This window comes from Thamnophis sirtalis, unplaced genomic scaffold (genome assembly GCF_051295495.1).
Source record: "Thamnophis sirtalis isolate CommonGarterSnake01/CBP01778 unplaced genomic scaffold, rThaSir2_p1.2 scaffold_15, whole genome shotgun sequence".
Classification (NCBI taxonomy): domain Eukaryota; kingdom Metazoa; phylum Chordata; class Lepidosauria; order Squamata; family Natricidae; genus Thamnophis; species Thamnophis sirtalis.
In genome coordinates, this window is record NW_028261395.1 from 9,808,668 (window position 1) to 9,823,920 (window position 15,253).

Sequence of the window (15,253 nt, forward strand, 5' to 3'; positions counted from 1 at the left end):
TTATGTGAATCGGCTTGCTTTAATTTTATTTTTATTTCAATTTTTAATTTTTTTCGTCGCGCTGTGATGACGTCAAATGCGCGCTTTCATTGAGCGCGCTTTTGTGGACCGCGGTTTTGACGGGTCATGGGGAGACACATAAGGGAAGGAAAAGTTAGACTTGGGGATTTTGGCACGCAATTTTCAGTTCCGGCTTTGCATTACTATAATTCACTTGACCTCTAGTAAACTATACCTTTCTCAACAAATGGAGTCAAGGATCGTTTTTACTTAGAGGTTCAAGCTGAGGGAGGTCTGACTGGGTTTCAAAGGAGGAATCATTAACCACACTTCTTTTGCAACAAGTTTTGTGGTTCGTATGGGTTGTCCCCAAACGTTAGCCTTTATGCGGTACATGTTAGGATAATAATTTCCAGCCCATAAATCTTAAGTGTGGTTTAGTGTAATGAGTAAATCATTTCCCTTGACCCTTCCATCTGCTTACAGGATTTATATTTTAAGAGACCCCAACTGCTCATTTAATCTCTCATTTCACTAAATGCCGATCACCTCCCATAGACCGATTAGATCACACAGGTTAGGTCTCCTCCGGATCCCATCTGCCAGCCAATGTCGGCTGGCGACTCCCCGGGGGAGAGCCTTCTCTGTTGCAGCTCCAGCCCTCTGGAACGATCTCCCCGTGGAGATCCGGACCCTTACTACCCTCCCGGCCTTCTGCAAAGCTGTGAAGTCCTGGCTGCTCCAGCAGGCCGGGGGCTCTCGAAATATCCAGCCCCTCGGAAATTGTGACTGTTGTATATTTTAATATGTTGTTTTGTGTATTATCCCCCTCCCTTGTTTTATTGTAAGCCGCCCGGAGTCCTTCGGGAGTGGGCAGCATACAAAATCATTAAAACTATAAACTAAACTATAAACTATAAAGGAACAATATACCCTTAGACTTGCCTAAACATTATAGTTAACTTGCAATGATGAGTGGCTTAAGACTGCAATTGCTGATGCTCTGAGGTTTTTTATTTGTGCTTGCCGTCATTTTATTATTTGTGAATGTTGATGTTCAGCAGGGCATACAAATACTTGGAATCTGAATTTTGAGCATCCTGAAACATGGAACAAACTAATGAAAATGATAAAGAAATCAAGAATTATTCTACAGTTCTTGAGCCAAGCTGTGATTAGTTTCAATATTCTGAAACTGGTGGTCTGTTAACTAGTCCAGGAACAATTCATTTGACAAAAGTCAGAGATATTGTGAATTTGTTACTGCTTTTACACAACATCTCCCTAATCTATTTTGAGTCCATTTGTAACTTGAGACTAAACCATAAATTTAACCAGTTTGGGGAAGTTCTATTCACTCCAGTTGAACACAGATTTTACATGGTAGCTTATTAAGGCCCCCAGTTGCATTGAGTTTGTACTTCTTTCAATCAACTTTAAACTTTCATGATCTCTCTGGTCATCACCAAGAAGATTAGGGGGCATATGGCCACTTCATGTTAGATATAAGGTGAGACCAACATACTTCTTCTCATGTTTCTGATGTGTCCTTTTATCATACTTCAAAAAATATAAGTTTTACTAGCTTGTGTTTCCTAATAATTGTCTTTTGCTCTAGCCACTTGGTTGTGTCATATTTTCCTCTCTATTGCTCAAATTTTCTACCCCTGCACTAGTTTGTAGTTTATTTGAGATATTTTGCCATTTTGTTTATCCGTTCTCAAGAGTCAGTCTACAAATCTCTTGGCCAATCTCTCTCTCTCTCTCTCTCTCTCTCTCTCTCTCTCTCTCTCTCTCTCTCTCTCTCTCTCTCTCTCTCTCTCTCTCTCTCTCTCTCTCTCTCTCTCTCTCTCTCTCTCTCCCCCTCCCTCCCTCCCTCCCTCCCTCTCTCTCTCTCTCTCTCTCTCTTGTTCATAGTCATGTTGATTTGGGCAACCTAACCACAGGGATAACAAGACTCGAATCAAATTTCATATAGGGTGATATAATAGATAGATCATCATATACATCTAATTGTACTATACAACTTAAGGTTTATAATATAAATCCTTACTTATCTAATAAAAAAATAATTAGGATAAAAATGCCTGCCTTGAGTTATATATATAGAATGTATACACACACATTCATAGACACACATATAAAGATGGGATAAAATATAATATTCAAAAAAGAATTGTTAATAACAAAGTCAAAAAAAGGTTGGCTAATGAGCCGAGGTGGCGCAGTGGTTAAATGCAGCACTGCAGGCTACTTCAGCTGACTGCAGTTCAGCAGTTCGGCTGTTCAAATCTCACCGGCTCAAGGTTGACTCAGCCTTCCATCCTTCCGAGGTGGGTAAAATGAGGACCCGGATTGTTGTTGGGGGCAATATGCTGACTCTGTAAACCACTTAGAGAGGGCTGAAAGCCCTATGAAGCGGTATATAAGTCTAACTAACTAACTAACTAACTAACTAACTAACTAACTAATTATTATAATACCTGGAGACAGCAAAATAGAAAGAAAAGAGCAGGAGACAATTACAACATGATTTGAGATTTCTATTTGATCTAAAAACAGAAGTTGAATTACTGTGGCAATAGAAAACCAAGATAGTACTAATAATAATAGGTACCTTGGCTACAATCCAAAACAATTGGAGCACCACTTGAATACCATCGGCAAATCACTATCAGTCAATTGCAAAAGATAGCCCTGCTTGGAACACCTTATATCCTGCAATGATACCTCTAATACCACCACAACCATCTGCCTATCCCAGGTCTTTGGGAAGGACTCAATATCTAGATAAAAATCTGGCTGAGTGTGCAACCAATACATTAAAAATGGATAGAAACCAAGAGTCGATGCTTATGTATGATAATTGCAAATACAATTCTCATACAAAACATGAATTCTTCACCAAGGAAAAGAACTGGGCTCAGTTTGAGGCCTGGGACAGCCATAAAAGATCATTTCTGCTCATTAATGTTAAATATGCTCTAATGATGGGTTAACAGCTGGGCTATATAAAAAAGGGTAAATGTCTTTAATTATGGCCACCCAATTGTTCAAGGATTATCATGAGAAAGGAAAGTTTCTCTGCTGCACAGTATTTTTATTTTAATTGTAAATGAGAGTCAGTTTGGTCTAGTGGTTAAGGCGCCAGGCTAGAAAATAAAAGCTATGTGTTCAAGTCCTGGCTTTTCCAATTAAGCCAGCTGAGTGACTTACAGCCTCTTACTTCTAGCCCAACTCACCTCCCAGTGAGGTGTTGTTGTTATTGTGGGGTAAATAGCAGGGGGAAGGTGTGTCGGATGGTTCCACCACAAATGCGCGAACGACAAAAGCGTGCCTGACTAAACCACGGTGACTAAACCGCGGTGACAAAACCACGCCAACGAATGAGCGCTGAAGCGGGCCGACAACAGCGCGCCGACAGAAGCGCGCTGTAACCCTAACCCTAAACCAAACCCTGAACCTAACCCTAACCCTAACCCTAACCCTAACCCTAACCCTAACCCTAACCCTAACCCTAACCCTAACCCTAACCCTAACCCTAACCCTAACCCTAACCCTAACCCTAACCCTAAATCTTACCTTAACTTAAATCGCGCTTCTGTCGGCGCGCTTTTGTCGACGTGCTGTTGTCGGCGCGCTTTTGACATCGCGGTTTTAGCGGCGCGCTTTTGTCGGTGCGCTTTTGACGTTCGCGCATTTGTCGGGTCACGGTGTCAGATATATTTGCTGCCTTAAATTATTTATAAAAATAATAAAGGTGGAATACAAATAAATAGGTAAAGGTAAAAGTTCCCCTCGCACATATGTGCTAGTCGTTCCCGATGGGCAGTGCTCATCTCTGTTTCTAAGCTGAGGAGCCAGCGCTGTCCGAAGATGTCTCCGTGGTCATGTGGCTGGCATGACTCAATGCTGAAGGTGCACGGAGCGCTGTTACCTTCCAACCAAAAGTGGTTCCTATTTTTCTATTTGCATTTTTGCATGCTTTGGAATTGCGAGGTTGGCAGAAGCTGGGACAAGTAACAGGAGCTCACTCAGTTACGCAGCAGTAGGGATTTGAACCTCCAAACTGTTGACTTTTGTGATCGACATGCTCAGCCTCTTAGCCACCACAAATAAATACATTTCATCTATACTTTCTTTTTATGGAGTGGATAGTTTTGCCTGCATAATCATGACCGCTGGCCGTTGTTCTAATTTCTCTCCTGGCCAAAAGGCATGCTGACAGTCTTAGGAAAGATTTGATTTCCTCAGACGAAGATGACTAAATAATCAAAGGACCTCAGTTTTAAATCTCAGATCAAAGACAAAAGTAGTAAAGGCTTACCCATCTCGGATTAAATGGTACTTCAGGATCTCGTCTGTTTTGGATGTAGGGGTAGCAAAGCAACTCTCCACCAATGTCTCCAGACCGTTGACGTGCACCAAGGGCTCAATCCCAAAATACAGAGAGTCTCGGAGTTTAAGAGTGGGGAGGGAATCCCGATAGGACTCTTCAAAATCTTTGTCTTTGAATATCTCAAGGGTGAAAGGGAAGACGCCTTGATTGTGCCCCATAATTTCCAGGGGCAAATTCTTCACATTGGGGATATAGCCTTCTGAGATGGTGTAGTGGCGAGGAAATTCACAAGTCACAGGGATCAGAAGCTTTCCTGTGCGAACAATGATGTCCCCGTTACTGCCGGGTGTTTGCTTCGGCAAGCCAGTGACCATATTGGTGGCAATTATTTTATCATTGACTACCTGTAGACAGAGGGCAAAGATGGTATGGTAAAGTGAGGTGGACCACATGAATAAAAGAATATGTCAGGAACAACGTTATTCATTATTACCTGGACTAGGTGGTCATCTGCAAGAATACTACTACTAATGATACTATTAATATTACAAATAATACTAATACTAATATTACTACTACTACTACTACTACTACTAATAATAATAATAATAATAATAATAATAATAATAATAATAATAATAATAACAGGAAACTAATGACAATGCACTACAGTTTAGATCCACGTGGTGATACTGATAGACTATATCTGCCCTGAAAATCAGGTGGCAGAGGATTATTACAAGTGAAGCAAACAGTTGAAGAAGAAAAACATGCACTGGCTGATTATTTAAAAGAAAGTCAAGAACATCTATTAATCGAAGTAAAGAACAAAAATCTACTGAAGGCCCAACAGACGAAACAAGAATACAGAAAAGATGTGATAAAATCAAGAATGGAGAGTTGGCAGAACAAAGCACTGCATGGCCAATTTCTGGAAAAAAATAAAAGATAAAGTGGACAGTGAACAAACTTGGTTATGGTTAACAACAGGTACATTAAAGAAAGAAACAGAGTCACTAATCCTGGCTGCGCAAGAACAAGCTATCCGCACAAATGCCATTAAGGCCAAAATCGAAAAATCCTCTGATGATGCCAAATGCAGACTTTGCAAAGAAGCTGACGAAACTGTTGATCACATACTCAGCTGCTGTAAAAAAATCGCGCAGACTGATTATAAATTGCGGCACAATTCAGTAGCACAAATGATCCATTGGAATTTGTGCAAAAATTATAATATTAAAACAGCAACAAACTGGTGGGAACATCAGCCTGAAAAAGTCACCGAAAATCAGATGGTCAAGATCTTGTGGGATTTCCGTATACAAACCGACAAAATACTGGCGCATAATACACCAGACATCACACTGGTTGAGAAAAATAAGGTCACAATCATAGACATCGCAATACCAGGTGATAGCAGGGTCGCCGAGAAGGAACATGAAAAAATCGCAAAATACCAGGACTTAAAAATTGAAATTCAACGAGTATGGCACAAACCAGCAGTGGTAATTCCAGTGGTAATTGGCACACTGGGTGCTATTCCAAAAGCACTGGAATTACATTTAAAACAGTTAAAATTTGACAAAATCACCATCAGTCAAATGCAAAAAGCCACACTGCTTGGATCTGCACGCATATTACGAAAATACGTTACGACGTCCTAGGCCCCTGGGTGGGGCGCGACTAGTAACCAATGCCAAATCCGGCGAAACAACTGGCCACTGTGATACAATTGTATAATAATAATAATGTACAGTTTATTGATATCGCTGTTCCTGGAGATGCCAGTGTCGAAGAAAAAGTACTAGAAAAAAATCATGAAATATCGCAACCTGGCCATCGTAACTACACAGCTAAGGATGAAGCATGTAACAGTGATACCCATTGTCATCGGGGCACTTGGCACCATGTCCAAGAATTTTACAAGATACATCAACAAATTACAGCTTCCTGCAATAACACCAGCGGAACTGCAAAAAAACTGCACTATTTGGAACATCTTATATTTTAAGAAGGTACTTGGTTGATACCTAGGATGCTGGCAGCAAACCGTATCAACCATTAGCACCAGTCACTGGTATTTGTAATGCATTTTTGAATGTTCAGTTGGCTGAGTTTCATGTTTAATGAATAAAGTATATATAATAATAATAACAACAACATCAACAACAACAAGAAGGAGCTTTACCTTGTCATGGTGGAGGGGCTTGCGCACTTTAATGATCCTAAGGGCTATGCTGAACAGGTGCAACCATATCAGACAGGTCTCAGGTGAAGGGCCACACAAAATTTGCTCCACAACCCATTCAAATATGGTGAATACGAAAAAAATGAAATTTATGCCGGCTGAACCGTTGCCTGGATTAACAAGGGTTCTGTTGGATGCTAGAGCCGAGGTGGTGCAGTGGTTAGGGTGCAGTACTGCAGGCCACTTCAGCTGACTGTTATTTGCAGTTCAGCGGTTCTAATCTCACCGGCTCAAAGTTGACTCAGCCTTCCATCCTTCCGAGGTGGGTGAAATGAGGACCCAGTGTGGGGGCAATATGCTGATTCTGTAAACCACTTAGAGAGGGCTGAAAGCCCTATGAAGCGGTATATAAGTCTAACTGCTATTGCTATGGCTCCTGGGCATTCTGCTCAAAATAAGTTACAGGGCTCAGCTCCCTCTGCTAGGCAACCAGGGCATGGAGCTGACAAAATACTGGAAGAAAAAGCGAAAAATCTGGACTAGGGAAGAAAACATCTCTATTATGAAAGCTTACTATCAGTCTGAGCCAGCAAAACATGGATTTCAAAAACGAATGTATCAGATTTGGAAGGTGAACCACACGGATTGTGATATCAGTGAACAAAGGCTAATGGACCAGCGATGTGTAATTCTAAGCCACAAGTTTTTCACTACAGCAGAATTAATAGGAATCGAAGAGAAAGCAACTAATGGTCTGAGTATACCAATAAAGAAGAGTAACATTAAAATTGATCTGCAAACTCAAAAGCAAACTGAGGAAGAAAGGGAGGAAGAGGATGCTGAAATGGATGAAGATAAAGAACAAGGAAACACTAAAGAACAAACACCAACAGATATTGCTCAATTAGGTGAGAAAATAAAGCATCAAATGGAAGATGCTGAAAGAACACGTTTGCCAAAGCTGAACCAAGTGAAGTGGAAAGAATTGAGAAAGGTACTAAAAAAGGTCAATGAGGCTGTGCAAACCATTCAAACCACTACATTAGCTGAAACAAACCAGCTGATGTATGCAGCAGCCTTCATAACCACCAAAGAATTGGGTTTGAAAATACAAAAGAACCAAAGAGGCAAGAAGAGGAAGCCTACGTGGAAAATCCGATTGGAATTGAAGATCAAAAAATTTAGTGGAAACTTGAGCAACTTGAAGAACTTAAGGCAAGGTTAGCTAAAGAGCAAGCAGGTCAAAAGCAGCCTGGAAGCAAGATACGATTTGGAGAATAAAGAGATTGTGATAGTAATTGAAGAGCTGAAGCAGAGGGTTGTTGATTAAAAGGGATTGAAAGGGATTGAAAGGTATGAAAACTCAATTCAAGGAAAACTCACAGTTCAGAGCAAATCAGCACCAGTTTTATAAAAGCTTAGAAAGTGGAGATGGAGTAACAACAAATGAAAAGCCTGATAAAGAGAAAGCTCTGAAATTCTGGAAGAATTTGTGGGAAAACAACAAGAAGCACAACAGAAATGCAAAATGGATCAAACAGATTGAGGATTCTATTAAAGTACATAAAATGGAAGATATGAAAATAATAAAAGAAATGGTGCAAAGACAGTCAAGAAAAGTGAAAAACTGGAGTGCACCTGGACCAGATGAGTTACATGGCTTCTGGTTAAAGTCACTTACAAGTGTGCACAACAGATTGGCAGCCCAAATGAACCAGATCTGAAAATGATGAATGGGTGACAACTGGAAGGACATTTTTGATTCAAAAAGATAAAGAAAAAGGAAAGGATCCTGGAAACTAGAGGCCAATCACCTGTTTGCCAACAACATACAAGCTCCTTACTGGTATCATTGCAAACCAAATTTATGGATACTTGAAAAGAAATAACTTGCTTCCTGTAGAACAGAAAGGATGCTGCAAAAATTCAAGAGGAACAAAGGACCAACTGCTGATTGACAAACTAATCCTAAAGAATTCAAAGAAAAGACGAACCAACCTGTTCATGGTTTGGATAGACTATAAGAAAGCAAGAAGATAACTCTTTTTTCAGACAAGAAAAAAGCAGTGAGGAATCTCAGCTGGTAAGAATCTTCTTTGAAGTTCACAGTTTGTTTCTTTGTGAGCTGTGGACGGAGGGGGAGGGTCAACCCAAAGCTGAGTCATTCAACTCCGACCTGAACTTCGCAGCTGTTATTCACAGCACGAGACAGGATCCCCTCCCCCTCAGGACAATCTTTAGAAAAGAGACTATTAAAAATCAATACGAGCAAAGACCAACTTGTGAACTTTTAAACCTTTCTCTATCTGAAATACCAGCTTCAATGTTATAAAAACCTCTTTTGCTTAATTGTCTTCAAAATGGCGTTTACAGCTTCTGCATCTGTTATCTCCGGCTTCCTGCTACAGAAGTAAAGAAATAATCTCTTATAATTTAATTAGAGCTACTCCCTTAAAGCTTTCAAGACTCTTTGTTGATTCAGACACATTCCAAACATTCTAAACGGACTTTCTCTTTTGAAATCCTCCGTAAAACCCCTTGGAAAAAAAAAAAAAGAAAAAAAAAAGAAGGGAAAAAAGGGGGGGGAGGAATTTCTTTTTCTCCACATAGCACAGTGGATTAGTAATTTAGAATAAATAATTAAAACCAAAATATAATGGCATCCAAATCAACCTCTGTTAAATTACCTCCGAAAACGTCTCCCATACCTGGCACAAAGTTGCAGCCCCCACCATCTATGCCCCCTAGTGGAGATGTACTAACAAAAGAATTTTTTCTGGAAATGTTCAAAGAATCCAGAGAACAGAACTTAGAAATGTTTAAAGAATTCAGAGAACAGAATCTAGAAATGATTAAAGATTTCAAAGATGAAATAAGGAATGAGATGGAAGTTCTATATGACAAATTTGATACCAGGGTCACTAAAATGAATGATAATATGATGGGAATTGTAAATGTGATAACAGAATATATTTCTGGAATGGAAGATAATTTAGAAACTCTCAATGAAGCTAAAACTAACCTGATATCCAAAACTGAAGTGGTGGAACAAAAAATTGATAATGCTGAAAAACAAATTATTATGATACAGTATAAGCAGATGGAGCTTGCATTAAGAGTGAGGGGGCTGCGTGAAGAAAAGCAGGAGAACTTAAAGCAAATGTTTTCTGAAGCTTTTGACCGTCTGGTGGGAAAACCGGGATCCAATTTTGATTGGCAGATTGACAGGATTTTTCGTGTTAACTCATGGGCGGCAAAACAAAGGCAACTTCCCCGAGACGTGGTAATATACTTTGTTACAAGAGAATCTAGAAATATGATACTACAAGAGTCCTACAATACTAAGCTTCAAATTGGTGGACAGGACCTGATTGTTCTGAAAGAAATACCGCCTCAGATGCTAAGAGCCAGAAGAGATTATGCTTTTCTGGTGGAAGAGCTCAGAAGGCGCCAGATACAGTACAGATGGGATGCCCCATTCGGTATTATAGTTACAATGGACAAACAAAGATATCGTCTCAGCTCTGTATGGAAAGCTCGTGATTTCTATCATAAGATCCTGAAGATGGGATACCCTGAACCTTCGGGATATGGTGAAAAACCACGAGACGAACAAGATAAACAGCAAACCACACAACCATTAGATAAAATGTATCATCTCCCTCTTCCGGAAGGGCAAGGAGTCAAGGAAAAAAGATCCAACCGCAAGACCACCAGACAAACGGATAAACAAGCTACTATGCAACAATCTCAACAATCATTGGCCACTGACCAAGGAGCTACTGCAACAAGCTCAGAAGCTGTGGGAGGAGCCAAACCAAAGGTGAGACAGGCCTTGCGGGAGGCTCTAAAAAAGCTTCAGGCAACCAAAAATGACAACTAAGATTTTGACATGGAATGTTAACGGATTGAACTCTCCACAGAAAAGAAAGAAAATATTTCATTATCTTAAACAGTTTAAGAATGACATAATTTGCTTGCAAGAAACTCATATCAAATCAACCAATCAAAAATATTTGTTTAACCCCAAACTGGGCCAACATTTTGCGACCTCAGCCATGGAAAAGAAAAATGGCATAGTAATATATTTAAGAAAAGACATTAAAGCTGAGCTAATTGAAGCAGATCCCTTTGGAAGATATATTGCATTAGATTTAATCTTAGAAGGGAAAAAGACGTTACTTTTGGGAATTTATGCTCCTAATCAACAACAAGATGGATTTTATAGAAATCTCCATGCTAAATTAGTACAGTGGGATTTTGAGTCTTGTATATTAATGGGTGACTGGAATGGCGTGATCGACACCAAAAGAGATAAGAAGACAGCTCGCCCGAACACCAAATTTCGAGCTAAGTTACCCAAACCCTTTTTTGACATGCTGGACGACTTTGAATTGCGAGACGCTTGGCGTGAGAGGCATGCAGAAGAATATGACTTTACCTTTTTTTCCAATAGACATCAATCTCTTTCAAGGATTGATTTTATACTAATTACAAATGATTTACTTTGTAGGGTGAAGAAGACAAAGATTATGGCGAGAGTTCTTTCAGACCATAATCCAGTCTGGATGGAATTGGGAAGGGTAGCCCAGGCAAGAAGGTCCTGGAGGTTGAATGAAAACTTATTTAGATATGAAAAGTATGTTAATGATTGTAAAAAATTGCTATCGGAATATTTTGTCTTCAATATGAACAAGGGTACATCTTTGGAATATGTATGGGATGCAAGCAAAGCGTATATGAGAGGAGTATTAATGAATATAAATAAAATACATAGATACAAACAAGGGCAAAAACGAAAAGAATTGGAAGAGGAAATTAAAGGGAAAGAGTCAGAATTAACATTGAATCCAGGAGATACAAAGATTAGGGAAACAATTGCTATATTAAAATCTCAGTTTGATATGCTGATCTCTGACCAGGTAGCTACTAGTTTATTATATGCTAAACATAATACTTTCTGCAATGCAAATAAACCCGGTAGGTGGTTGGCTTATCAGATTAGAAAAAAAAGGAAAGCTCGAAATGTATCCAAATTGTGTCACAGAGGGAAGGAAGTGTTTCAACAGGAAGAGATTCAAAAGGTATTTCGGGAATTTTTTACAGAGTTGTATAAAGGGGATAAAATTAAGGACGGAGATATAGACAAATACCTAGATAAAGAGAAAATCCCCCTAGTCAGAGAAGAACATAGGCATAAGCTGAACCAACCTATAACCTCTGGGGAAATTTTGCAGGCAATTAAACAATTAAAGTTAGGGAAAGCACCAGGCACAGATGGTTTAACAGCTGTTTATTATAAATATCTACAGTTAGAAATGGTAGAACCCCTCAGAGAACTATTCAATAAAATTCAATCGGGAGGGAAAGTGCCTCCCTCGTGGAAGACTGCGTTCATATCGTTGATACCCAAAGAAGATCAAGACCTTACCCAACCAAAAAATTACAGACCTATTTCATTACTCAATGTAGATTATAAAATTTTTACTAAAATATTAGCAAATAGGCTAATGGGGGTAACTCAGCAACTGATACATACCGATCAAACTGGTTTTATACAGGGCAGACAGATGAAGGATAACGTTAGATTAATTATCAACGCTTTAGAATACCTGGGAAAGAACAATCAAATCCCGGCCGCATTCATATTTTTGGATGCGGAGAAAGCCTTTGATCGAGTTAATTGGCAATTCCTGCTGAAGACATTGCAAAAAATGCAGATAGGAGATGGCTTTTTACGGTCAATTGGTGCAATATATCAGCAGCAAACAGCCCAGATCATTGTCAATGGAAGTCTGACAGACTCCTTTCAAATTGAAAAAGGTACAAGACAGGGCTGTCCTCTGTCCCCATTATTGTTTATTATAACTTTGGAAATACTGTTGAATAAGATACGGGGCCTGGGCGGTCTAAAAGGGATCAAAATTAGACAGCAAGAATATAGAGTTCGTGCATTTGCGGATGATCTGGTTATAATATTGGAACAACCGCAGGAATCTAGTAGGGTATTATTGAATACGATCAATCAATATGGTCAAGTCTCGGGATTTAAAATAAATCTAGGAAAAACCAAAATAATAGCTATAAATATGACTATCAAACAGAAGGAAGAACTGGGGGCGACGCTAAGATGTGAGGTAGTTAAAAAAGTTAAATATCTTGGAGTTAATATTTCAATCTCAAATGGGAAATTATACAAGTATAATTATGAATCACTTTGGCATAGTACACAGTTGGAGTTGAAAAGGTGGGAAAAACTGCATTTGTCCTTGCTGGGTAGAATAGCGGCAGTAAAAATGAACATTTTACCAAAATTTTTATTTCTTTTTCAAATGTTACCAATACTTAAAAGAGATGCGAATCTTTTAGAATGGCAGAAGGGTATCAACAAATTTGTGTGGGCAGGAAAGAAGCCGAGGGTAAAGATGAAAATAATGCAAGATGCACGTGAAAGAGGAGGATTGAAATTACCTAACTTAAAATTATACTATGACGCAGTGGCATTATCTGCAATTAGTGATTGGATTCATCTAACTAATGACAGAATTTTGAATATCGAGGGATATGATTTGTTATATGGTTGGCATGCTTACCTGTTATTTAACAAAAAAACGGATAAGAAATTTAAAAATCACATCTTAAGAAATGCTTTATTGCGGGTTTGGAAGAAATATCAACATAAACTAAATGATAAAGTGCCCATGTGGGCAATTCCTAGACATGCAATTGAAAATATGAATGTAGAACAAAAACACGATAGAACCACCTATAGACAACTTCTTATCTCAGAAAGAGGGGTGATGGAACTAAAATCTTTAGAGGTACTTAAAGAAGAGAAGGTAGTTCAAACATGGTTTCAGTATGGTCAACTACAAGCTAGGTGGAAAACAGATAAAAAAACTGGCTTTGTAAAAGTTGAGGATAATTTGTTTAAACAAATAAGAGATCAAAGCTCAATGCATATAAAGAGGATATATAATGTATTAGTACAGATGGATTCTGAAACGGAACTGATTAAGGATTGTATGATAAAATGGGCTCAGAATGTCGAGGAACCAATAATGCTTGAAACATGGGAAAGAATCTGGGTAAGAAATGTGAAATTTACACAAGCACAAAACTTGAGAGAAAATTTTTATAAGATGTTTTATAGATGGCACCTAGATCCTAAAAAGCTTGCCTCTATGTATCCAAATGTTCAACCTAAATGTTGGAGATGTGGTTCTTGTGATGCTACATATTTTCATATATGGTGGACATGTCGTAATGTTAAGGCATTTTGGATAAAAATATGGTGGATCCTGCAAAACATCTTTAAAAGAAGGATAAAATTTACCCCCCAGCTGTTTTTACTGGGTATATGCATTGATTTTACAGTAGCAGAGACTAATTTGATCCTGTATTTAATAACGGCAGCAAGACTCTTGGTGGCGCAGTATTGGAAGAAGAAAGATTTACCCACAATTCAAGAATGGACTTTGAAAGTTATGAACTTAGCCGAAATGGCCAAAATCTCAGCATATCTCAAAGAACATTCAAACGAGAGATACAAAAGAGACTGGAAAAAGTGGATTGATTACATAAAAAGTAAATATGGGACTAAAAAACTCCAGATAGCTTATGCTTAGTATCAGTAATAATTTAAATTGTTTAAAATTTGGGTAACAGTAAGAAGCTGAGTTCAATGTAGAGATATTTCAGACTGTGATTGTTCAAAAATTATACCAAGTATGGTCTTTGGGAAGTCGGGGGGAGGGAAGGGAGGTGGGGATTTAGGGGGAGGGGGGAGGGGGGAAATACAATATGTGTTAAATTCCATGATTGTATTTGTATACTGTGGCTTTTCAATGTTAGTGCGAAAATAGTACAAACCGAATATACTGGAAGGTAATAGATACCGAAGGAAAGAGTCGAGTGAAAGAAGAAGGAGGGTGGAGAGGGTGAGAGAGAGGAGGAGGAGAAGGGAGGGAGGGAATGGAGAGGGAGTGATAGGGTTAGAAAGAAGGGGAGGGGAAGTAGGCGTAGAGGGGTGTGTGAGAAGGAAGAATGAAAGTTGGAGGGGGTTGAAAGAGGGTGTATGGCAGGCCAAGGTGGTATACTGGGTTTGTATTGTAGAGGGCATTTTCTATATAAGTGAGGGCCGTGTTTATTATTCAATGTTATATGCCCTGATCAAGCACAGTGAATATGTGATTGTATAGAATGAAAACATAATAAAATATACATTAAAAAAAAAAAAAGAAAGCATTTGATTCAGTTCCCCATAGCTGGATCAAGAAATGCCTGAAAATCTTTGGCATCAGCAGCAACATACAAAAGTTCATGGAAACTTCAATGAACCTCTGGAAAACGAAGCTTATAGCTAATGAAGTTGAAATTAAACGAGACATTTTCCAGGGCGATTCCCTTTCACCCCTACTTTTTGTACTCTGAATGCTACCACTGATAATCATTTTGAAGAAGATAAACTGTGGATACCAACTTGCAAAGAAAGGACTGAAAATTTCGCACTTGGTGTACATGGATGATCTGAAGCTGTTTGGTAAAACAAAAGCTGAACTGACTTTATTAATTGAAAGCACAAAAGAATTTAGCCAAGACATTGGTATGCAGTTTGGAATTGACAAATGTGCAACAATGGCAATCAAAGCAGGCAAGGTCATAGAAGATAATGTAATAGAACTTGAGAATGAAGAAATGATAAAGGCAGTTAAACCAGAAGAAGG

At 38.9% G+C, this 15,253-nt stretch overlaps 1 protein-coding gene across 1 annotated transcript in view; it reads right to left on the minus strand.

The window, feature by feature from the left end:
• The window catches only part of OIT3 (oncoprotein induced transcript 3), a 77,675-nt gene that overhangs the window by 14,672 nt on the left and 47,750 nt on the right, over window positions 1–15,253 (minus strand). The window contains exon 7 of the mRNA XM_087702692.1: window positions 4,328–4,743. Coding sequence (XP_087558818.1) covers window positions 4,328–4,743 — 416 coding nt within the window. The remainder of the gene's footprint in view (window positions 1–4,327; window positions 4,744–15,253) is intronic.